Source organism: Perissodus microlepis, chromosome 13 (genome assembly GCF_051167445.1).
Source record: "Perissodus microlepis isolate ML-2025 ecotype Zambia chromosome 13, ASM5116744v1, whole genome shotgun sequence".
In the NCBI taxonomy this organism is placed as follows: Eukaryota; Metazoa; Chordata; class Actinopteri; order Cichliformes; family Cichlidae; genus Perissodus; species Perissodus microlepis.
In genome coordinates, this window is record NC_140473.1 from 30,640,948 (window position 1) to 30,666,794 (window position 25,847).

At 42.4% G+C, this 25,847-nt stretch overlaps 1 protein-coding gene across 6 annotated transcripts; it reads left to right on the forward strand.

The window, feature by feature from the left end:
• The first annotated feature begins 73 nt into the window (after window positions 1-73).
• Window positions 74-25,771, forward strand: LOC146375376 (polycomb group RING finger protein 5-A-like). 6 transcript variants are annotated; one of them, XM_084948308.1, is made up of 11 exons: window positions 74-357; window positions 4,832-4,995; window positions 5,189-5,272; window positions 5,435-6,162; window positions 7,023-7,119; window positions 7,521-7,576; window positions 10,163-10,222; window positions 11,589-11,764; window positions 12,043-12,141; window positions 14,198-14,287; window positions 25,350-25,771. In XM_084948308.1, the coding sequence occupies exons 4-11, from the start codon at window positions 6,048-6,050 to the stop codon at window positions 25,395-25,397; spliced, it is 741 nt and encodes a 246-aa protein (XP_084804434.1). In that variant the 5' UTR covers window positions 74-357; window positions 4,832-4,995; window positions 5,189-5,272; window positions 5,435-6,047; the 3' UTR covers window positions 25,398-25,771. The 6 variants fall into 6 exon arrangements, with proteins under 6 accessions (XP_084804434.1, XP_084804431.1, XP_084804435.1 ...); XM_084948305.1 differs by having other exon boundaries at window positions 4,832-4,937; XM_084948307.1 differs by lacking the exon at window positions 74-357 and adding an exon at window positions 383-1,268 and having other exon boundaries at window positions 4,832-4,937.
• Window positions 25,772-25,847: the final 76 nt, after the last annotated feature.

The window sequence follows — 25,847 nt, forward strand, 5'->3', positions numbered from 1 at the left end:
GCTCGCTCGGGTCTGTTCAACTGAACAAAGTGAGTAGCGGCGTTGATCGCTACACACCGCGGCTCCGTGTGTGCATGTGTGTGTTGTGGGCCAATAGCCACTCAGTTACACAACTGCTTTCAGTTTCCGAGCCCTGCCTGCTCGCCTGGTGGTTCCCCGCCCACCGCTGCTCTCTGCTGCCTGCCTGCCTCTCTGCTGGGCGGACTGGGGCAGATCCGAGCCGACCAGTTCCGTGTTTCTCTGCTCACCCAGTTTACGGAGCAGACCGTACCGGAGGACCGGACAGCGTCACGGTGGACATTCCTGTCCAGCAGCGGCATCCGTAACTCCGGGGACGACGGGAAAGTGAGCGCGGAGGTGAGTAATGTCTTATTGCTGCTCATTATTTGTGCGCGGACGGAGAATCCATCAGCCGCCGTCGGTCGCGTTACGTTTCAGCCAAACTTTGACGCTACTGGCTGTCCCTCCCTCCCCCTTCTCTCCCCTGCTCCCCCCTGCTCCCTCCCTCCCCACTAACGCAAAGTGCGTCGCGCACACATGCGGGGATCGCGGTATGTTCACGCAAATGTATGCCTGGCGCTCCTCGTTTAAGGCCGTGACACGAATCTCCGCAACTTTTATCGTCGCTGCGATCCGCGCACCGTAGGTGTGCAATCGCCGAGCAGAAGCTGCGACGCGCTCGCGCGGGCGTTCGCGCGTGCGTCACACGTCGCACTGTGTCGCTGCAATGTGCGCGTGTCGTCCATTGATGTTGTTTTGACAAATGTGACGTAGACCGTGACGCGCCGTAACGATGAGATAAGCAGATTCTGTGTGTGTGAATAAATAACGCTCGCGCGTCTCTGTGCGCGTGCTCCTAATCTCGTTGGGGGGATTTCTAAGCTGCGCACTTGAGATTTTTCTAGCAAAAAGCGAGACGCGCTGATGAGCGTGGAGTGGAGTACACGCTGTTTCCTCCGTGGACTTTGTCCGTGCGGCGACTGGGCTTCCTCAGTCCAGCATTGCACGCACACCTGACGTACACGCAGCACCTGAGCGTGCAGCCCGTGTGTCCGGGTTCCAAGCTGAAGGAAGCGGCGTGAGGGTAAAGTGCACCCGGGATGACGAGGAGTCACCGTCTTCCTAAACGTCGTCCAGTTGTTTCTCTTTGCAGTTCTGACCCTGCAGCACAGCCCGCATGTAACATCGTGTGATACAGCCGGATGTGTGCAGGTGGTGGGCCCAAAGTTTGCGCTCAAACGCTCACTGCGTCCGTCTTTGAGCCAAAGGTGAGATTGGCTCAGGTGTCAGCTTGGTCAGTAAGCTGCATCCATATCGTCTATGCTTGTACACAAATATGGCATAACTAGATGGTAAATGGGCTGGTTCTTATATCACGCTTTTCTACTCTGAGCACAACAAGCACTTCACACAACTTGTACATTCACCTATTTGCACAAGCACTTTTTTTTCTATGCTGTTCCTAAGTGCTTCCTATCTAACAATCACGCGCCGATGGATGCATCGGAGAGCAACATGGGGTTAGTATCTTGCCCCAGGATATTTGGCATGCAGACTGGGCTCAAACCACCAACCTTCCGGTTAGTAGGTGACCTGCTCTACCACCTGAGCTACAGCCACCCCACAGAGCAGTCAGTCACAATATTAAAACCAGCTGTTTAATCCTGTGCAGGTCCCACTAGTACCACCAAACAGCTCTGACCTGTCAGGACTCTCAACCTGGAGTTCTTTGGGACACGCGGGTTCTGGTGTGGGACTCTCACGAGTGCTCTATTGACTACTGGATACAGAGTGGGAGTGTTTCAGTGCAAGGTTAGCTCATTGTCTTTGAGCAGCTTTTTGCAGTGTGGGGCGGTGCTCGTGGTCCAGGTGGATGCTGGTGGATTGTTGGTGTTGACGTCCAACCTTGTACTGTAAAACAACAACAACAACAAAAGGATCAGTGAATGGTTTTAATAATGTGGCTGATCAGCATTTGCTTTCCAGCCACATTCATATGCCACATGTCTCCTGTAATACCTCTAAATTGGCACAAACGCATCCCCCCCCTTCTTCGAGTTATGTCTGAACTCAAATCATCACGACCTGAACATTATTATCCTCACCAAAAATCGCTTGAACTCTGACAGTTATTATGTATCAGGTGAATTTATAGCAAACATCACAGAAAGAACAAGAGTGCTGGATATGGTAAAGATCTACAGCCTCCCCACAGAAAGCAAACAGTTCATGCAGTAATTTGTATGATAATTATTGTTTAAATGTTGTGTGGTTGTTGTGTGTTTAACGAAGGGAATGAATCTGACATGAAAATGCTGATTAATTTCACATCCAGAGAGATTTACCAGCCATTTACTGTAATCACAGCACTGACACCCATCAGTTGTTTACAAAAGGGGGTATCCACAGTAAACATGAAACTTCAGAGTGGGTTTTGTGGTGACACCACATGATTAATATGCAGCTCGGTGTCTATATTTGAAGCAGGCAAGCCAAAATTCATCCAGATCCATCAAAATGGGGATGGAATGGGGGCAAGTTGGAGAGGTTAGCTATTCATAGTTGGGGTAGTGCAGTAGAAATGGATGCATGTAGGTCAGAGCTGTCCTGCTGGGTGAATGATCACGTCAGTGTTAGTTAATGATAACCACATTCATTATTAAGTGTGCAAATACAAGATGGCAGCTGAACTAGAAGTTTGTGCTTTTCTAGTAAAGTCCCATGCTTGCATTTTAGCCTAACAGTTCTACTATCATAATCTTTCTCATTTGGATATGCAAATTGGGACAAAATCTATCAAAAGAGCCAGATGTGAACCTATCCTCAACTGTAGACATGGTTTGGAAATGACTGGATATTGCTGACTGTCCCTCTTTCAGTCTACTGACTTAAAATAGTTTGTAATAAAGAAACAGCCATGTAGAGGCCAGCAGGTCACTCGAGGCTGCTTACATGGTGTTGTGCAAGGGAGAAACAACAGAAAACAGGAAACATTGATTAAAGATCCAGATGAGGCAGAAGAGCTCCACTCCAGGCTCTGTGGGTGTTTGAAAAGCAGCACCACATGAGCCTCATCGAAAGCTGGTTAGGGCAGAGAAGATGAGGGGTCAGAGTTAATCATTAGGCTAGCTTTCAGGTGGTACCCAACCCCTAGCCCCAAACCCGAGCCCTAACCCTATTTGTCCCATCAATGTCAAGCTTTGAGAATAACTTGAGAATCGTTACATACTATTCTTATTACAGAGGGTTCTGATCATCAGCAGTGATGACTTAAACCTCAGGGGATTATGGCAAAGTACAGACGAAAGAAGAAACATTTCAAGGTTTATGGTTAGAGGTAGTTATGAAGGTTAAAGTGTGGGAATACTTAAGTTACTGCTTGTACTGATATCTGTATGTACCCAAGGGTTATAATACTGATTTATGAACTTATCAGAAACTGACTTAATCATGTTTTTCTGACTCACATCTCGTTGAAGACCAATGAGAAATGACTCACAAGGACAAAAGTAAGGTGAAGCTATTAGTCCCATAAAACCAATTTAAGATTATTCACCTTTGGTGAGGTTTTTCGTTTTCACCACATTTTGAGTCACATTTGAGTCACATGTTCCGTCAATAGTCAACACACAACAGGCTTCTCTTAAACACTCAGCCCTAATAAAGTGGGGTTAGTTTACTGTATGGGGAACTTCGTAGCTACCAGATTAAAAAAAATCATTTTCTATAGAAGGAACTGAAAACAAATGATGGCTGTTTCTCAAATGTCAGGTGTCATTTATGTCATAGATACTGAGCATTGTAAATTCTAAATACCAAATGTCACGGTTCTGGGTCAGTTTGACCCAGCATTTTGAGTTGTTATGGTTTGGGTTTTTTTGAATGATGGATTGTTCTTTATGTTTCTCTGGTGCTTTGTTGGGTTTTATGATGAATCTGTGTTTCAGTTATTTTGGTGTGTTTTTGCATTATGGATTGTTTTCTTATTCTCTTGTAGTGCTTGTGGTGGTGATGATGATGATAGATTATTATTAGTTTCTTGTTTCTGTTTATCCGTGTTTAAGGATTTGTTGTTTCATGTATTCTTTGAGTTGCATGTGTTATATTCTGTCTGCGTCTTTGTTTAGTGGGTTCTTGTTTCCTGTCTTATTGTGAAGGTCTGTGTCTCATGTGAGTGTGTTCAGTTCTACTGCGCCCCTGTCTCGTTAGTCCAATTTCTCCCAGCTGTGTCTCCCTCCTGTTTCTCATTCCCCGATTACCTCCCTGTGTATATAAGCCCTGTGTGTTCCTGTGCTCTCTGTCGTGTCGTACAATCAGATCATGCCTGTGTGTTTCCGGTTCTCAGTGTTCGTTGTTCTGTTCATGTTTTGTGCTTTGCCAGCAATAAAGCTGTGGTTTTCTGTTGCAATTTGGCTTCACGAGTCCTGCGTTTGGATCCTCACCTCCGCCTGCCGCACACAGAGCCCTGACACCAAATGAGGCAGACAGAGGAAACCAACAAAAGAAAAGTGTAAACAGACCCTCAAGGGCCAAAAACCACTTGCACAGGGTTAACTGGAGGAGTAATGTGGTAGAACTGTATGTCAAGTGAACATAACCATCAAATAGAAAAAAGGAAATCTATTTTTCCTTTTGAATTTCTTCAAAACACAGGATAAGATGTAAGGTTAGACCAAACCCTAACCCTTTGGTGGGTGAGAACCCAACTGGTTAAATTCACAGTTAGGAACTGTGTGTAGAATAACTGAAGGCTGATTTAAGGCCTAGCAACTAACTTTCACAAGGTGCTCAGATTGTTCCTTACATACATCGTTTTATTGTGTTTGTGCAGGTTCTCAGTCATCCCGGTCTTTATTAGTCTTGAGCGCTTGAAATGAAGATGAAGGCAGCATCGCTTCTCTTTTGTTTGTGAAGATGGAAGGACTCTTGGATGAGAGGTAGAGCGTCTTCACAAACCAGAAATAAGTCCAGCTGCTTTTATTTCAACCGCTTTAGGTATTGTGTTGTATCTTGTGTGAAGATTCGTCCTTTGAAAGTATTTAATTTGGGTTATTTTAATATTATATTTATTTTGTTTAGAATTTTTGAAGATGTCTGTTAAAGCCATCAAGCTCTTTCCTCTTACGATGTATATGGGTGGAGATTTCTGGAAAAGTTTACAGCACTAAAACTGTTCTTCTTCTTTTAGGCTTTCCTAAAGTAAATCCGGTTTCTAATCAGAGCTCCACTGTCCCATCCATTGCAGGACTGCTGGTTCTTGAAGTCTCTGAAGGTCCTTTTTCATGATTCTGACTGCATAATCGGGCTCGCTGTCCTTCTGCAGATTGAATTTGCATGATTTAAAAAAGTTGCCTAAAACTTTTGCACAGCACTATTTTCAAATCCATCGACACATTTCCCCCCAACATTAATTTTTTTTTTGGATTTTCTTTAGGTTACTTCATCATGACTTAAAGGATCATTACGCTGTCCGTGTCAAGAGTAAAGACCACAGCGACGCCACCAATGGTGAACAATCTGATTATGCAGAAGACTCTGAACTCTCTGTAGCTCAACTGTGAAGCTCCATGGATTAAAAAGGTCACTTTACCAAAGTCAGGGAGGAAGACGTGACGCCCGCTCTGTGGGAGTTCTGTGCCTGAAACAGGATCACATAATCTGGACGAGCTTTTTGTATTTTCTGTTCATTTGGAGTAATATGGTTCAAGGAAGATGGAATAAAATATCAGTGGGAGTTATTCCTAAACAAGGACTGACTGCAAAATTCAAGAATGGAGCAGGATTTTACACAGTAGGATCTCGTATCTCACATCAGTTGTGGATGGTGTAGGTACCTTGTAGGTACTACCCTGGACACGGTGGATTTTACACACAATTCATCTACAAACATCTGAAGTGCAGCAGGCAGTGTTTGTCTGTAACTGGAAAAGTCTTCCTTTTCTCACTGTTGTAAATGGACGTCTGAGCCTTCTAAAGCTAGAAGGGGATATTTTCCATCTTCTGTTTGGTGTCTCACTGTTGGCAAAAACAGGGAAAGCCCTCCAAACATGTCCGGTACGGGAAGGAAGCACTTGGTCAGAGACTTTAACCATTTCATCACCTGCTACCTGTGTCGAGGTTACCTGATTAAACCGACCACGGTCACCGAGTGCCTGCACACATGTGAGTTAAAATAACACGCAGCAACACACAGAGGTGACAGTTGGGGTAAAAATCCATCGAGGTAGTGGGACCAAACCCAGACCGATCTAAGGTTACACGTAACCCTGACCAAACTTTAAAGAGCCGTAAAGAAAAAATATGTGATAGACCGCAGGGCTCAGTCAAAGTACAGCTGCTGTGTATGACAGGTGTGAAATGAAGAAAAGTACAGATGATGTTCAAACTGTTGATCAGCCTTGGTGTCATGCTCAAGTCAGACTTAATTAATAAGTAAGTTACCACTGATGTGAGCAAATGTACCCAGCTGCAAGTGTTAGAGCAGAGACTCCTACAGAAAGCTAGAAGCTTCAAACACAGTGTCACTTCCTGCTGTTCCTGTTTTTCAAACCCAGAATTACAGCTACCATAGTTCCAGTAAAATTCTACTTTGACAGACTATTTGAAGTGGATGTGAAATTGTAGAGCAAGGTGAATGAGGCAAATGAGCTGTGAAGCATCGGAACCGATGTCGGCACTAAAATGCCGACAAAGTCTGAAGTTCAAACTGCAGGATTTCAGTTTTTTCATAGAGAGATTTGGAGGCTTCCCCCTTTTCAACATGAGACTAGTTTGGGCGGTTTGAGAGTGTGCAGCAGATCGTGACAACCTGGTAATTGTCAGTGGCTTAGAAAGCTGAAATACCAGCTCGAAACAAGGCAAGCTAACATGCTGCCCCAAAAAAACCTCCAAAATGATGGTTTCACAGATGAACAGCTCATTTCTCTGCCTCACTCTCTTTTATTCTGAATGACCTTTTAAAAGATGGGTTTACCTGCCTTAACCTAGAGGAGAAGCTCATTTTGAATATATTTCTTTTGCAGTCTGTAAGAGCTGTATTGTGCAGCACTTTGAGGAGAGCAATGACTGTCCTAAATGTGGCATTCAGGTCCATGAGACCAACCCACTGGAGATGCTCAGGTAACTTTGGCTACATAACATGTTTTTCTTCTCTCACTTTATCTGTTTTTTTTTTCCTGTCATTGGCATGTTGGACACTTTGTATTTCTTTTTATTTAATCTTGAAAGAGCTGCAAAGTTTTGTAAATGACAGTTTTAAGAGTTTCATTCTTCTCTGAACTTCTTGTTGTGTTTCCATTATTCAATTGTACTTTTCTACATTTTGCTTTTGTGTGTATTTCAACAGCTCGAGCTACTGATTTTCTCTCTTCTATTCTCTCCTTTGGATACTTTTATTCCTGCTTGACCTCACCTGATCGCTCCCTTCACCTCCATCATTTAACTTCTATTGCCTACTTTAATTTCTTGTTATCCCCCAATGTATCATCCCCTCCACCTCCTTCTCACTGTCATATTCTCAGGTTAGACAACACCCTGGAGGAGATCATTTTCAAGCTGGTGCCCGGACTCAGAGAAAGTGAGTTTGCCAGATGGTTTCATCAATCTGTCGCCTCAGTTTGCAGTCGGTGTTAAATTATGTGACTATTCATGGGAGGTCGGGAAAAGAATTTACAGCACTCCCATCACACAAATCACTGGAAGACTAAGGCTTGCAACCAGTTTTAATGAAATGCACAAATTGCCTCCAGCATGCACTCTAGCAAACATGTTGCTGCGTCTTGGTGGATTGAAAGCAGTTTAAAAAAGGAAAGAGTTACAGTACACCATCAGAAATGCTTCCAAAAGACTAAAACTGTAACTTTTCAGAATTTAATTTGCAGCAGCAATTATCGCTGTAATTGTTTTAGACATATCTTGCATACTTTTGTCCCCTTTCAGTTTGATTTTTCTCTAATACTCATTCTCTTTAGTCTGTAAACATGTTCATTTCTGCTGTAAAGTTGGACATTTTTGACCTAAGGTTCACTTTTACGGCCAGTCGCATGTGGACATTTTAAGAAAGTGCAGTTTTTGAAAACAGCGACTTGTTGGTAAGACTTTGCTCAGTAAAATCTCAGTAATTTAGCAAGACCCTAGCTGGCACCTGCAGCAAAGCTCTGGTAATGGTCCCGAACACCTGGTAACCAACAACAGCCTGAGAGTGATCAAACTTAACCAAGCTTCTAGCAAGTTTTTAGTTTTATCCAGTCAACATGTTTGAGGGAATTGTCCTTTATGGCTCCTCCATGAAAGCCAGGACCAACACTAGACCCTACTGAGATCTACTGCTTCTTATTCCCATTAACACTCAAGAGAGTCACCATCAGTTAGTTTACTACCTTCACAAGAAGTCCTGAATGCTGTTCTGCAGTTCAGCTAACCTTTGATCTTCTTTTAAGATTGAAGCATGCTGCTGCTGACATCAGTAAAGGATTCATTTGTCAGCATCACATTATTTCCAGAGAGGTGGAAGCTCAAACGTTTAAAACTAGATGAAGATGTACAGCCTTCTCTCTGTGGCAAGGCCAACGGGAAGCCAAGTCAACATGTCTAACTAAAGTGGTGATGGCACTATAATTTTATTGCTCCATAACTTCACCTCAGCTGATAGAGCACTCTGGCAGCAGAACGATGGAACAAACGTCATATATTTTTGTAGCTTTCGGGCCTCTCGGCCAAATGGTGTAAAAGTCAGCGTCCTATGAATCCTCTCGTATGGTCTACAGAGAGAAGACTGTGGACAGCAGACAAGGTTTTTGGTTTTTATCTATCATGTAGATGGTGATGGTACAAGCACAGCATTGCTGTTCACAGTGAATAATAATGAGCTTTACGTTACAATGCTATTCTATCCGGATGGTGAACTACCGTCTAGGTGTTAAGAGATTCTGAGTATGAAGTCTCCAGGCCCACTGACGTCTTAAATGTGCAACAAAGACAGGAAGAAGATAGGAGTTTTGTTGTCCCTGTTGCTAGTAAGCTGGAAATCATGCCTGTAAATTCTACTCGACATAAAAAATCCCAGAGGTTACAAAGAGCATCGAGACTTAGCGATACAACGTAAACACAAGTGAAGTTTACCAGTGTCTCCAATTATGCTACCTGCTCTTCACCCTGGTGGCCCGAGTGCATTGTCTGGCCAATGTTCAGAATGCTCAGCAGACATCAAAGCACATCTGGATCTGCTGGATCTGGATTTAAGCCAGAGGCAGCAAAACTGGTTTGTTGGCCAGCGTAAAAAGTGAAGGTGTCACGTAGGGTTAAGAGGCGACAAATGGGCTGTCAAAAGGGAATTAGAAGAAGACTTCCAGGCTGTTTTGAGGAGATATGAATATGAGGGTGCCTGTAAATTTTGGTGATAACACAACAGTGACCACTGTCTGGTACCAGGCGGCCCGGGTTCAACTCCCGGTGTGGGAAGAGCCAATATAGCAAATTGTCCTTTATGAAGGGTGTTTGAGATGTTAGAATACGCTTCAATTGAGTGATAAAATGGCCCTTTGAGGCTGAAAGCTAACTTTAATTATAGCAGTTATGAGCACATCACAGCAGGGCTCGGTTTGATGTGTCCAGGAGAAACGCAGAGACTTAAAATAAATACATTCCCAGCTTGTCTTCTCTCTAGTAGCTTTAAAATTGGTGCAAGTGGCTCATTTTCTCTTATGGCAAGACAGCATATTGACCTTTTTCACAGCAGGCTGACATGTCAAAGCATGCATAGAAAAGAGGCTGCATTGTTTTTTGGAGGAGGTCCTTGTATCACTGGAATGGCTGGAATAACCAGTCCATTGTTATTGTTATTAATTACACTCGCTTTTCCTGCTGTTAAAGGCCAACTGTCTGCTATGAAAAGCTTTTATTGTGCGAGTAAAATAGTTTTGTAAGTTTAGTTAAACTCCTCCTAGGAGCTTCAGTGAATCAGTTTTATGAAAAACAAAAGTCTGAATTTAGTACAGGAGAAATGTAGCTGTTTGATCCCAGACTCTTAACACAGCGTAGACAGAATTCAGTAACCGCGATGGCAAACACAGTGTTAGAATCACCCATCCTCTTCTGATTGATTTGGTCTCTATGATTGCTTCATACTTCATTCTACTTTTATTTGTTTTTTCCTGTCAATTAGAAGAGGAACAGCAAGAGCTTGAGTTCTGGAGGAAGAACCAGCCCAAAGAAAACGGCCAAGGTAAGCTGCACCCAACAAAACCCTTTATATAGTAACAGTAACACTTCATAATAAGGCCCGCGGCCAGGGGTGTAATTCCCCTGTAATTAAATTAATTTTATTATAAATTTGAATGCAGTTATACAAATACATAAAGTAGGCACACTAGAATAATTATTTACATATTTATTTCATTAAATATAAATATTGAAAAGTACAGTGTGCCTATGATGTAAGACTGGGAAATTTTGTTTGTTTTTACACAAAATGACACACTACTTACAATTACGCTGTACTTAAAATTAATCATGCTTTATGTAAAATGACACATTACTTCAAATTACTTACAAACGTGACTAAAATTGACTTACAGTATAATTATTTCTTTGTTTTTTATTTATAAAAACCTGACTTCTTACCCCCTTTTTGAACTGTACCTACCTGTAAGTATTAGTAGGTAAATATAATTACGCTGTCATTTCAAATAAAACACATTAGAATTCCATTAAATTACAGGAGATTTCCACTCTTACTCGCAGGCTGTGTCACAGATTTCTCACCTCATGTATTAGAGTGGGTGGAGATGACTGAAATAGGAACACTGTCATATGCAGTGTAAAGAATTTGCCATGTAGGGGGACGGGTGGCTGCGTCGCCTCTGTGCCTCTCACACCTTTTCTTTAAAACTGGCAAAAAGGAAAAAAAAACGTGCCATGGAGGAAGGAAGCCAGTTGTGGTTGTTGCATCTTACTCAGAATGTCTGCACGCTTGCTTTCATTATTAGAGAAGAAGCTCTATAAAGAAGGGGGGAATTTTTTATCAAGTTTTGATACATCAGCAGGGAATTTTCTTGTCAGGCTTCGTACCCCCCTTCACCACATTTTTCAGTGCAAACAGAGCTCGTGTTTACACAGACATTGACCAATGCATCAGGTTCAAGTTAAAGAGAAACAGCCCATATGGAAAAGAAATAGTAAAAACTTATAAAAGACTTGCATCAGATGTGGCCTACTTCATATAGTGAATCATAGAAGGCTTATATGATTTACTCATGAAAGTGGCCACTTTCTCATTACTTTCATATATTGTTTTAGGAAGTATCCAAAACATACAAGTTTCATTTATATAATTTTTCAAGGGATCTTATATCTGTTTTCACTCTTATATGCTTTTCATACAAGTTTCACACAAAACAGATACAAACTTTATAAGATTTATATGTATCTTTTTTATATATATCTTTTCCATGTGGGAATGTAACAAGTAATAATAACTGGAACAGTTGAAAATCGATCAAAGGCTAGACTTGAATATTGTGGTTGATCATCTGGCCCAGAGTTTTAGCGATGCAGCTTATCCACATCTAACGTCATTAACCTGCCTATAGAAAACCTGAGATGTCCACGGTTCGGGGTCCCCGATGCTGGAGGCGACGCTGGTGATGGTGGAGGCAATGAGGCGGACGGTGCCGGCGATGACGACTATCACAGGAGTGACCCACAGATCGCAATCTGCCTGGACTGCTTACGCAACACAGGACCGTCGGGGGAGAGCACGGTCACGGTGTGTGTTATTTTACATATAACGTTTAAGTAAGAAATATTAAATACTTGTACAGGCATTGAAACACAATATCACCTTGTTTTGGTTCTTTCTATGATGTAAAAGGGTATTCCATTTCTTTGCTGCTGTATGTGTTGGTAATTGTTTCCAAACTTCACGGGTGGTTGGTGCATAATCCCCTGTAAAGATGTAATTGTGTTTTCATGTCTTTTCCTTTAAAAACCTGCAATTATGCCTCATTAAATCAGTGTGTAAGAGTTATTCTCTCATCCAATTAGGATTTGATGAAGAGGTTCATCCGCTGCTCCAGTAGAGTCACCGTGGGAACAATTAAGAAGTTTCTCAGTCTTAAACTAAAGCTGCCGAGTTCCTACGAGGTATGGAGCACACTCTGTCCTCCTGTTTTCATTCATTAAAATATGTGTGTCACGATTCAAAGGCATGTTTTTCTTTACTTAACCACACAAACTCAGAGTTATCTTTCGAGTTTTCGGTTGATCGGTAGGATTACCTTCGTGGGGCTTGATTGTTGGATGTTGAGCAGTGATGGTCATAAAGCTCTGCAGCTCTGCCCATAAAAGGCAAAAATCATACTTGAGTTTGAGTTTGACTGGTCTCCCCTTCAGGGTCATCTCCACGTGCACTTCTGGAGCACCTTCAGCACTCCTGCAAGTGCTCAGTCCCCTTCTGACCACCTGCACTTGAGTTTCTGAGCTTTCACCATAGATCTCAAACAGAGCAAAAAAACATTACAGAGGCAAACTGACACTTTTAGAGGCTTAATTTGGCTTCCTGGAAAAAAAGAAATGAAATCATGTTTTTTTTTTTTATGGCCAGAGTTGCAAAAATCACTCCACTTTGAATATTTACAGGGTTCCACTGACTTCATAATGTAATGAAGCTACTTTCTTCACTACTTTGGGAGGGCTGACTAGAGTGTAGGGACCTCTTTATCTAAGGGAACCTTTTAGGAGATGTCTGTCCTAACTGTACCTCACATTATTACTTTGCTCAAACAGTCTTCACGCACATTTTCATTTTTTCTTTGTACACATAAACACAAGAGTTACCACAAAAATGGCTTTCCCTCTGAGAGACTAGGGTCCACTCTTTGGATCTGTGGTGCATAGAGTCATGGGTGTCTTCTTCTCAGCCCACTGTAATTCAAAGAAATGCTGAAATGCGGTGCTTTCCGGCCACATCACAGATCTGTTTTAGTTCTGAACTACTACAGTTCTACTACAGTTAGTGGGACCTGATGGTACAGGTGTTGTCACACATTCAGGGTGTGAAGTCTGACTGTCAGAGGCTGACTGTCTCTGACGAGGATCTGCTGGAGGTTTCTTCCTGTTAAAAGGGAGTTTTTCCTTCCCACTGTCACCAAAGCTCTCGCTCATAGGGGGTCAATGATTGTTGAGGTTTTCTCTGTATTGTTGTAGGGTCTACCTTAACCTCCTAGGACCTGGAGTCCACATATGTGGACATCACATTTTGGGATGTCTAGACCAAAATACAAACTTTTGCTCTACATATTCACTTATGAGGACATTATACTGCCTCTGTTCTATCGAAATTTAAAGCTAATATCCTCATGTCTGGATCTCATTTCTCTCAGAAACAAAAATCAGGTAAAAAAAAAAAATCTGGTAATTCTTTGTTAACCAGGTCCCAAACAGCCCGAATAGCAAAGAGAATTTAAAAATGCATGCCATGAAAGAGTTCGGGTCTTAGGAGGTTAAAATAAAAAGCGCCTTGAGGCGACTGTTGTTGTGATTCAGTACTGTATAAAAATACGGTTGGATATCATTAAAAAATGCAGTGCAGGCATCAAAGTTAAAGTTGCAACATGCTGAAATTCCATTGTATAAAAAGGAAAATGATGCATGTATTTGGTAGCATAACTCTGACTTGTTTAACCAACAGCTGTACTGTGTTACATATTAAGTGCAAAATGCTGGAGAGTTCAGTTCAACATAATGAAGATTTAGTGGATTGCATTAAAACAGCAGAGAAACAGCATGTGGTCAAATATGAAGCCAAACTCTGACCAGGTTAACAGTTCGTAGCCAGATGCTCATTAATATTCCATGCAAGCTATGCTATCATCTGCCAGCTTTAGCAAAGGATTAAGAAACTGTTAGCTTCCACATTTGGAGCAGGCCGAGCTAAAAGTGGTATCACACACTCACACTCTCATTTACACACTCACATATTCAGAGAAGCCTCCCACTCACCACCACAGTGAACTTCCCCTCTCCTTTCATCTCTCGTAGAAGTGAGAGCTCAGCTTTTGTTTTCGTTCGTCACCTTCTCTGTCTGGGAGGCAGCTTGGGCAAAACTTTGTGACTGCAACCGCTTTGTTAAAAGCTGTTTGTGTTTGTTTTGGACTTGTCAAAGCGTCCTTCTTATATATTTTCCTTCTTGTGTTTGCAGCTGGATGTTCTGTGTAACGGAGAGATCATGGGCAGAGATCACACTCTCGAGTTCATCTACATGACCCGATGGAGGCTACATGGAGAGAATGTAAGGCTGTCACGTTCACTTCCTGTTCATGTGTGAGTGTTTGCATCCTCGTGTGTAGATGCATCGCTGCAGGAAATGTTTGTGTGCACGCGTGCGTCTGTGAATCTTATGCATTCATGCACTTTAGTGAAAGCATGCGGTCCTGGTTGAATGACTTTTATATTCAGTGTGAAATGTTTTTCCAAAGGAGCATTTCTGTTCAGAGAAGGTGTCAGATTGTGAAAAAGGAAACTCGAGACTTTTTGCAACATAAATTTATGGTGTTAGTACAGAATACTGATGTTCAAGAGACGCCCGGTTTAAATGAAAGATTCGCCTCTCATGTAACATTTCGACATTTCATCTTTACCTCGGTTTGCTAAATTTGAACCACGTCCATCTCCTCTTAGAGGCTCGGGGTTACTCTGCATCCTGTTTGGTTTTTGTTAAGGTCACATTGCAAAGTGAAGTCAGTCATATCTGCATGTTTAACAGATGCTTCGTAATGACAGTCAAAACAGGAAAAGCATTACTGATGATAAAAGAGATTCTGTGCACCACATTTATTGTCACGGTCTGGCTGGCAGACCGTGGGGAATGTTGGAGAAAGGACCCAAACGCCGGACTTAGTGGAATAAGCAGTGGGTTTATTTACAGTGAGGTAAATGTACACCACACAACAAATCTCCAAAGTGCTCCCTCGACTCCCGTGACGTGTCTTCTCCTAAGTGCTGGTATTTCGTGCTCTCTGCCCCTGTGCCTTCACACACCCCGTGTGTCTTGCAGTCCTGTGTTCCGCTGTCCTCCTGAGGAAAAACACAGACACAGCCGTTATGGCACCAACTCCAGCAGGCATACACTGAACAGCACTTTAAACACTGACATGGAGTCTAACTCAACGATCCTGCGCCGGAGGAAGCTCCATCGCACTGTTAAGTAGTTCCCCCGACGAGCCTGATCAGAAGCAGATGTGTGAGAACCTAGGCGTGACTGGCAGCCGGCAGGGCCACGCCCATCAGGCCTGCAGGTAGCTGTCCTTCATCCTTCAGCCACACCCGCAGACACCCACACGTACACACACACCAGCATGGAACACACGAGCACAGTGCAGCAAATATACATCCAATACAATAATAATAACAACAATAATAATAATAATACTACTAAAGGTCCACACTGCTCACCGACCCCAAGTCCCCGGAACCGGGTCCGTGACATTTATTTTGTGTATAAGAAGGTATATTTCTTCTACACAGCCTTTTTTATATCTACAAGAGGAGACAGTGGGGTTGTTTTTAGGTCACGTTCTTACCACCAGGATGTCAGAGACCTCTCTATGGTTAGGGCTCACCAAAATGCAGCTCTTATAACAGAAGACATGCAAAATAACACGACTTGTATAATGTCGATAACACAGGTAACATTATCTGCTTTCTGAAATTTGGCTTATTTAACATGTGACTAAAAGCCATAATTCACTTATATAATAAATGCTGGATTGATTTGATTAGATGTAAACAGCGCAGTGTCAAAGGAAAAGCTTTGTGTGAGTTTAGATCCACTAAAAGGCATTAGAGTTGATTTGTGGTTCTGCATAGTTCCCAGGTGAATGTTGCTGAAAAAAGGCAGATTAGCTCTGTGAGGCCAAACCTCTGATGTTTTGGAGAAAGACAAAAAGGAAGGAAAGAAGTTTCTGATGTGTGGAAGAAGAATTTCATAAAAACAAAATTTATACTGTGCAAAAGTTTTAGGCAAGTGAGAAAAACATGTTAATCATTTATTTTCATCAATCAACACGATGCAGTAAAAGAACAAAAGAGAAATCTAAATCAAATCTATATTTGCTGGGACCACCCTTTGCCTTCTTCTAGGCACACACACACAGTTTTTGAAGGAACTCAGCTCGTAGGTTGTTCCAAACATCTCAGAGCACTAAGCACAGATCTTCTGTGGATGTAGGCTTCCTCACATCCTTCTGTCTCTTCATGTAGTCCCAGACACACTCCATGATGTTGAGATCAGGGCTCTGTGGGGGCCGTACCATCACTTCCTGTACGTCTTGTTCTTCTTCCTCGCTGAAGATAGTTCTTAATGACTTTGGCTGTGTGTTTGAGGTCGTTGTCCTGCTGCAGAATACATTTGGGGTTAATAAACAATCAATTATATTTCTGAAAGCTTTCTTTGTTTACAGCATTTTTCACACTTGCCTAAAACTTTTGCACAGTCCTGTATATTCTTATTGCCACAGGTTATGGTTAGAGGTGCATGTATCAAGTAACATGAAGCAGAAATAGATGGTGATTTCCAAAAGTAAATCTTATTATTATACCGGGCTTAACATAAATATGTTCAGCAAAGTTAAAGGAAATGTAAAAAATCAAATTTTAAGGCCTTTGTTTTATTGATTTTTTGACTATTCAGTCTGAAAATAGGAACGCTTTAAAATGCTCCCAAAAAATGCCGATGTCATGATGTACATTAACTGACACACACACACACACACACACACACACACACACACACACACACACACACAAAGCAGGACTTGTCACTCTGAAACGTGCTGGTACTCTCAGCCTTGGGCTTCAGGGTCATCAGTCCTCTGACGGTTCAGCGAGCCAGTGTGTCTGCCTTTGATCTACAGTAATTGTGCTGACTTGTGCATGAGTGGCTGTGTATCTGTTTGCACGGGTGAGTATTTGCGTGAACTTTTACTGCTACTGAAAGCTCCTGTCCATTTCTGGATGGTAACTAATGAGTGCAGGCAGCTGGCACAGCAAGACGCTTCATATACCGGGTCAGGTGGAACTGAGAAGGAAAGGCAGCAGGAAGGAAGTCAGTATGAAATGACAAACTTATTAAGCGTGTAGCTTTTCAGCTCCAGCTGAGTGTCATCATGTCCTCTACAAAGTCCGCCTGCCGCTGAGCTAAAATGTCTTTTTTGGATCCGTTTCACTGACTCGTCAGAGAGGACGGAAAAGAAAACAGAATTATTTTTCCTTCTCATTATATAATCGTGTCGCACTGTGACCGGAAAGTTACGCAGGCCAAAGTTGCATTGAGTCAACTTTAAATGAGTCCCAGCAGAATTCGGATCCAGTCTAAACTCAGGACATGCCAACCCTGAGGAAGATGGCGTCTCTGCTGCTTTATTTTCCAGCAACGCAGCTTTTTTGGACCTATTAATCCAGCTTGATTGGACATCCGTCTTCTTTACTAATGTTATAGACTGTTTTATTGTGCACAGATTGTCAGAATTGCAGGTCACGTCTTTTTCCATCTGGGCCTTTTTCCCATATGGCGAATTATCCGCACAGATTATGAACACATGTTATTACAGGATTTAGGACAATTAAACAAATCATTAAAAGAGTGCTGCTTTGGAGAGTGCAAGTAGAACAAAAACGATTTTTCTGTTACGTAAACTTTTACTGAAAACATCTTGAAACCACAGATAAGAGTGAGGATACTTAATCTCTTCAGTCAGTCCTGTTCCAGTGCTTATTTACCAGTCATCACAAAGCACTTGGTGTTCTCCCCTCTGTCTCCACTGTGAGTCTCTGTGTAGTAAATGTGGCCTCGATGATACAGGAACTGCCACAAAGGTGGTTTTGAGTACTTTGGCAGGACTCGTTTCATAACTCATTCTCACGATACTTGATGAGGCACCTAAAGGGAGCAGCCAAAAGAAGAAAAAGTTCATGCTCATGGACGTGAAGTTCTCCCTCACTTACCTGAACACCGTTTTTCATTCTATTGCTTTCATATTTATTGATTTGTGTCTATGTGACATAAGGTGTGATACAGTCTGGATGTAGAGGCACGAGTACTTTGCCAGCAGCGTAAATTATTTCTCCAATTAACTTTTTTTATTTCCTTCACACCTTCTTACTAAACCCACTCAGGTTTAGGCAGTAAAATCACTTGGAAGGATTAGAAAAAGATCACAGCTTGGTTAAAATGTCGTCACGCTTTAAAAATGTCCACCTGCACGTAACGTTTCAGCAGCAAGATCTAAGTGAATGTCGGCCGTCCCATGAGTCCTGAGAAAAAAGTGCTAGATGCAGTGGGACCAAGTGTGGATTTGATAGAGTTAATGGATCTGGAAAGCCAGTCCAAAGCAGGGAGACAGAAGGAACTGGAAGACAAGAGGCAGGCTGGTTGGTCCATGACGGAAGTCATGCACATGGGGAAATGAGTTAAAGTTTATATAAGGCACGGTGATGATGAGATGATGCCAGGGAAAGACCATCTCTGAATCGAGGAGGGGGCCTAAGGGTACATCTGTCACCATCTTACAATGCTGTGATTGCAGCCATTCCCCAACTCTCTGTGAATGGGACTCATGGCCATTGATCAGTGGTTGTTGATCAATGGTCATGAGAATTTGCATAATTAAGATTAAGGAACTGACCTCCCAGCTCAGTGTTCCTTCAGTGGGCTGGTTTCAGTCATTATGCAAATGTACTGTTTATAAGATTGGAAACCTGCAGTCAGCTGAGACTGAAGAAGTCACTTGGATGTGTGACCAAACGTTTCTCCCACAAAACGCTACGTCCAGATGAACAGAATCAACTTTTGGAGATTTACTTACCTGGATAATTGAGCATGCATCAAGATACTTTAAAGATTGATAAAACAAACACACAAACAGAGCAACGAGAGGCAAAGCAACTGTGGAAAAAGGAAGAGGACACTACAGCAGTTTAAATTCCCATAGACTTACCATCCATAAATACATATTGTAGGGAACAGACCAGAGAGAGCATAACATGGGCCTCAGATGACTCAGTCGCAGTATCCCATCCTAGTAAGGACTGTGAAAAACCAGGCTATGTGTCAGTTATCAGTTAGGTTGTTGTCACTGATCGTAGTTTAGTTCAAATAACGTTTTTCCTTCTTAAAATTTTTTTTTTTTTTAATCAAATCACTTTTTGTCCTTTTTAGCTCAGCTTTAATCAGTGGTTTAATCAGACTATTTAATCTCTTTGAAAACATTTAGACGTGGAGCTCAAAATATTCCACAGCGAAATAAAACACTTGGAGTATCCCCAGAATACACACTGACTCCAGGTCAGCGCTCAGAAATTGAAAGCATTCAAGCCAAATGTAAAAAGAAAACATGTTGAGGGAAAACCTCTCACATGACATCAGGAGCCACATTTTCTATCTCACCTCCGCCCACCGCCCCGATGCTCCACAACAACAGACAGAAGTCTGTCCGTCAGAATTATTTATGCCCTCGCTGGTGAGTCATGAGGATAAACAGCCAGAAATTATTTTTGAATCCTGTTTGAACACTGTCTGGTTAAGGAGAGGGATGACAGAGAGAGCGAGATAGATGGATACAAAGCGCCAGAGTCGGGAATGGAGGCAGAAGTCAGACAGAAAAAAGATATGAGCCATTCATCAGTCTCATCCTTCTGACAACGCTGCAGCTCGGCTTCATTTTCTCCCTCCGATTTAGAGGCCGGTCAGGACGGCTCCGCTCACACGGGAGCAAAGGAAAATCAATCTGTAACCTCCCGGGATGTCATTAAGTCAGGAAACCGCTTTCTGACTGCCACCGTGGTGACTTTTAAAAACACAGGACTGAAAAACGTTTACGAAAAATACTCTTAACGTACACGCACTGTCTGTTATTAACGAATGGTATTTAATTATGTTGCTAAGCACTAAAATCTCTGCTTACTCTGGTTCATTTCTGTTTAAATGAGTCAGATTGGACTATATGAAGGCACCAAGTCACACACTATTAATCAACAGCTAATCTTTATCCACAGCGCGTTATGAGGAGTTAGAGTGCTTTATTAAAGGATTTTAAATGTAATGTGTTAGTCCCCATAGGGAAATTACTCCTCTGCATTTAACCTATTCACTCAGTGAAGCAGTGGGCAGCCACCAATGCAGCGCCCGGGGAGCAGTGTGTAGGGACGGTACCTTGCTCAGGGGTACCTCAGGGTAGCCAATCAGTGGAGTCGAACCCCCGACCTTCTGATCATGGGGCAACCACTCTACCTACTGAGCTATCCCTGCCCTTATCCATGAAAAGCACCATACTAATCTAAAGCACTTTGCATATTTATCAATCTTAGAATCTTAAAGTTGGAAAAATATGTTAAACTGCACCTAAAAGTATCCAAAACTCATCTGTGGTGTACAATCGGCCAATAATCAAAAATCAGTGTGTTGTGTCATGTGATCAAAGTCTTAAGAGTAGCAGAAGACGGGGAGAGGCAGATGGTGATGGCGAAGAACTGTCCACATAAAGTGTCCAAACAACAGACGTCCAGTCTCTGAGTCATGATGACTAAACACAGCTGCTCCAGATCTGGAATTTGGCTCTGATATTTAGAAAAAGTGTTTGCCGTTTTTTTAAAATAGCAAACACAAAATGTGTTTCTGGGGTCGGGTAGAGTCACAGACTAAAGCTGCAACGCAGGCGTTCCATCTCTCCTGCAATCAATTCACCTTGTTAAAGCACATTTCGAGAGCTGGCACCGTGCGTGCAGAAGCATTTGGCCCGAATGATGGAACCCAAGTGTGAAACCCAAAACGTATTCCTCAAACATCTTCATGCATGTTTTCCGCATCCAGAAAAAGCTGAGCTTATTCACAGCCCCCACCCTTTGGACTCTAAAGAAAGTTTACAGCAGAAAGAAATCTGACTGCCTCAACTTTGTGTTGTTGTGGGACGATGTTAACCCTCTGAGGTGACGGTGATGACCCAGCACTAACCGTAACTCTGATTCTGAGCAATCAGAGGATATGTCATCTTGTTTTCTTATGAAATTGTTCTCTAAAGTCTTGGAAAAAAGAAAATAGTCATTCTAACAAACACACATTAAAAGCTATTAACAAAAAAAGAGTCTGTTTGGGCCTTCTCCGTCTAGCACCTGTGATGTCTTAGACCTTGGATCAGAGGAGGCATCTGTACCGGACCAGCAGAGATAAGAACTTAATTTATCTCTTGGAAAAGTCTCTTACACCTAAAATAAAACTGCAGAGGCGCCCCACTGGGCAGTAGTGCAGAAATAAATCTCCTGGTATATTCAATTACAAGAAGGCATTGGACCAAAATGTCCTAAAAATAGACACAGCATTATTACTTACTATTAAATACACTGTCCATGTGGTACAGTGAGGAGCAACACACAGAAACAACTGTAGTTCGATGGCAGCACATGTGAGTTTTACCATGTGTAGTTCCTTTGAGTGTCATGATCCTAATCTGGGATGTAGGTCTGCAGAGTGGTCGGCTGACGCATTATAAATCAAAAAGTTTCTAAACTATTTAAAGAAACTTGTTTCATCCCATTTGAAGCCACATTAGATGCAATCGTGAAATTCACGAACCCAAAAAACAAAAACCATCCTAGATTGAAACTTGGTCGTTTCCCACTTCAGCTCCAACTGGGCAAATATTCAGATTCCAATTATCAATATGATTTTTGATATTGCTGTAGTAAAAACTTCTATCAGCACAACTCTTTAGGCTTCAATTGTAAGTAGTGCATGTATAAAAAGTAATAGAAATCTGTTACTCTGTTGTAGTAAGAATGGTCATGTGGAAGATCTGTATTAGCAGGAAAGCAAAAATACTGTAAAAAGTCCAAAATTTATGTAATCTTTCACATTTTCCGAAGCCATCCACTGGTGCAGGTTGGAGTCTTCGCCAGGTTGTCTTCAGCTCTGGGCCTTATGTTTGACACCCGTGGCCTGAGGTACAGGTGTCAAACTCCAGCCCTCGAAGGCCTGAAACCTGCTGCAACACACCTGAATACAATTAGTAGCTCATTAGCAAGTAGCTCAATGGCAGTTCAGCCATTTGATTCATGTTACAGCAGCTCATGAGATAATGAACATGGTGCAATAAAAGTACTTTTAGAAGTACATTTTTCCAAACACTTGCATTTACTTATATTCACTTGAGTAGCGTTGGGGGTTGCTACCTCAGCATGCAGTCAAGTCTCGGTAATGACCTGCCCTCGAGGACTGGAGTTCGCCACCCCCGGCTTAGGGTGATCACTGCCTCTGACAGTGGAGACGCTGCTTGTCCTGTCAGAGTTAAGGTGTCACGGTTCTGGGTCAGTTTCGAACCAGTATTTTGAGTTTTGATTGTTAGTTTATTTTTTGAATGATTGTTGTGGTTTTGGGTGCGATGATGATTATTATTATTAGAGTTCCATGTTTCTGTTTATTTGGGTTTAAGATTTGTGTTCTCATGTTTTGTGTGGGTTTAGTTTCATGTGTCATTTTCTGTCTGTCTCTCTATGTCGAGTCTGCGTCTTAGTGTGATGGTTTCTTGTTCCTGTTTTATTGTGAAGGTCTGCGTCTCATGTGAGTGTGTTCAGTTTTACCTCTGTCTCGTCTTGTTGATTATTCCCAGCTGTGTCCACCACCTGTGTGTAATTCCCCTGTGTTTCTGTGTGTATTTAAGTCGTGTCCTCTGTCATTGTAGTTGCTGGTCCGTCTGTGTATTCACCATGTTTCATCCGTGTGTTCCCTGCCGTCTACCATCGTCTGCCTCTGCTCGCCCTCCTTCATGTTCGTGTTCTGGTGTCTGCGCTGTAGTTCAGTTGTTTTCCAGTATAGTTTAGTTTGTCTTCGTTTGCCATTTTTCCTTTGCCATTTATTCAATAAACCACCTTCACACCTTCACGACTGCCTGCGCTTGGATACTCCTCCATTTCTTCCACACGGCCCTTCTCACTCGCCGTGACATAAGGTTGGGGTTGGGCTGGTTTAGGAAATCCCTGATGGAAAAGAGTTAAGTTCTGTCATGGTGTCTATGCGAGTGAGTAATCAGGTTACAATAAGATTATAATATTTAGCAAAGCAAATGATTATTGCCATATGGTTTGCTGATCTTAATTTGAAGGTCTGCAGTTGTCTCTTTGTTTCCTGGAAGTTCAGCTCTGAGAACGAACCTTTGTGATCTGTGATGTGATGGCTTCTCCAGTGTGTCTGAGAGCAGAATTTCAGTCTCAGGGGGGCAAATCTGATGAGCAGGGCAGGTGTTCCACTGAATGACCTTCACACGCTTCAGGATGGTACGGTGGAACTCAGCTTTGACTGACCCCAGGTCTGAGTGTCAGTTTTACATTTACAGTCTTTGTCATGAATAAATATCAGTGTCAGTCTCAAACATCCATTTTTGGGTTAACAAGGTCTTATCTTTGATCCACACATGATGTGGATCCTGGATATTGTCTGGTTTTTCACTCTGGTTGCATTCAGACACAAGTATCTACAACAAGATAACATAAAATTATTACAGCTTTCTGGTAAATATGTTGATATGTTAATATGTTGGAGAAACCGTCTGAAAGCAATTTATTGATCAATATGTAGATTGATGGATTTATATTGTGATGATTTCATGATTAGCTGTGAGTCCGGGCTGGAACAACCTTGCAGACTCAGCACAGCGTATGTATTTCTGCAGTGTAATTACACTGTATGGACACAGAAATGCTGAGTGAAAGAGATGCACACTGACAGAGCTGTTAGATTGGCTTCAGTGTTCTTTTTTTTTTTGAGGCATGATACAGCAAAATGCAGAGGGAGATGACAGTAGCTGCACTCTGCTGCACCAGCAGCCTCGAGCTGCCAAAAATAGGAGACAGACTCCAGAATCAGGAGACTCCCTCTTCACTTTGCAGCTGCTCAGACACAAACACTTTTTCCTTTTTGAATGTTTCATGAAAAGGGTAGCTCACATCATCTGAAAGAGGCAGGAATGTATGTATCTGTCAGGAATGACAACTTTCTTATTTAACCTCAGTGATGGAGGGATAGCACATGGACCAGAAGCCCATAAAGAGGCTGAGAGGTCAGCGTCCCTGAGGCCAGCTGGGATTAAAGCTGCAGAGATTGCTACTCGTTGATGCGTTTGCACATAGAGAACAAAGCCCTTTGGATCTAATCTGCTTATTTCGTCGGTGGCATAGAAGTCCTGTCTCTCTGCTGCTGCAGTGTTGTGAGTTCTAGTAAAATGTTGATGTTTTGAGGAGCTGCAGAACGACAACTTTTTCTCTCTAACAGGCCGATCAGTTCTCTTCATCACATCAATTTCTCTGGAGGATTTTTGCTGGCGATGAAAACTGGGTCTTTGGGACAAGCCAACAGTTTTCATATAAAGTGTCTTAAGTTCGCCTGTCAGGTGGGCACGCTCGTCATTTTTACCCCTCGGCCTGAAAGGCTCGGGGCGGGATGACCCAACTTTGTGAGCGCGATAATTGATTTTCAAATTGATACCACTGGTGCATCTACAAATAATCTCAGTGACGCCGACCTCAGGGTCAGAGGTCAAGTTTTCAGAAAATCTCGTGAATGTGATAACCCAAGAAGGAAGTCACCTAGGAGTTTCAAATTCTGGGAGCTGGCAGTATTTTTTCATCAGTTTGCAGATATTTGAATATTTGAGTTCTCCTGTAACATCATGATGCACCCGAGGGCAGGATTCACGATATCATGTTCTTTCTTTTCGTCTCTGCTCGGCACCTCGACCAAGCAGGTTTGCATCCTTGCTGAAAACAATCACTTTTGACTTTTTAAGTCACAGAAAAATCTGCTGTTCTGAAAGCGCCGATGTTGTTTTTAAAACCTGAACAACTTCCATGGATGCTCCTGCGACAGATATGAAAGACACAAAAGTACACACTGCATTTGAACCATGTTCTTCTGCTTCAGGCTTCTTCCATCGCTGCAGAGCAGAGCCAGGTGGATCCGGGACAGTTTAATAGAAACTGCTTTACATTCAGAGGCGGTGTGTGTGCATGTGTGCGTTTCAAACCACCTCTTATTTAATTCCTGTAACAAGTGTGAAAGTATGTGTTATTGTTGTGACTGCTGTTCCTGCACCTTTTACAAAGCTCTGTAAAGGGGCGTTCACTAGATGAACCTGCACAAAGCAGCTCCTCGCAGCGCCGTTTCTCCGATGATTCCTGTTCGTTCCCGCAGCAGCAGCAGCAGCAGCTGTGTGGATCGTCCTCTGAAGTGTGCTAAAGTTTACAGTGTAAAGAACAAACCATCGATCGTGTCTCTCTGAAACAGTTTCTCTTGTTTCTGTCTCCTTCAGACATATCCCATGGTTCTCGAGTACCGGCCACGCATCGACTTTGGCTGAACCACGAGTGCAAGAAGAGGACCACACACACACACACACACACACACACACACACAAAGTCATCCATACAAAGCAAGCAAGACATTAAGAACATCTGCATTTCCAAGAATAAACTACACATACGCACGCCAACCATATGCAGAAAAAGAGAGAAATTTAAATGTATTTTTGTACAGCCAATGATGAAGTGCTTACGTTGTTATGTTAAAGAGCTTTTATGCTACATAGAATAATATATGCTATAATATATGATATTTTTAAATGTATGTCCCTGTGCCTAAAAGAGCTGTTCGGATCAGAAATGAAGTATGACCATATCTCCTCTTTGCCTGTCTAACTCTAACTGTAGATTAAATGTTGATTTTCTACTGCTGGTGGCTGTGTTTGTCTGAATCTGCGGTTTGATTGCTTCACTATCTCAGCTTGTGGTTAAAGAACGGTCAGCATGTG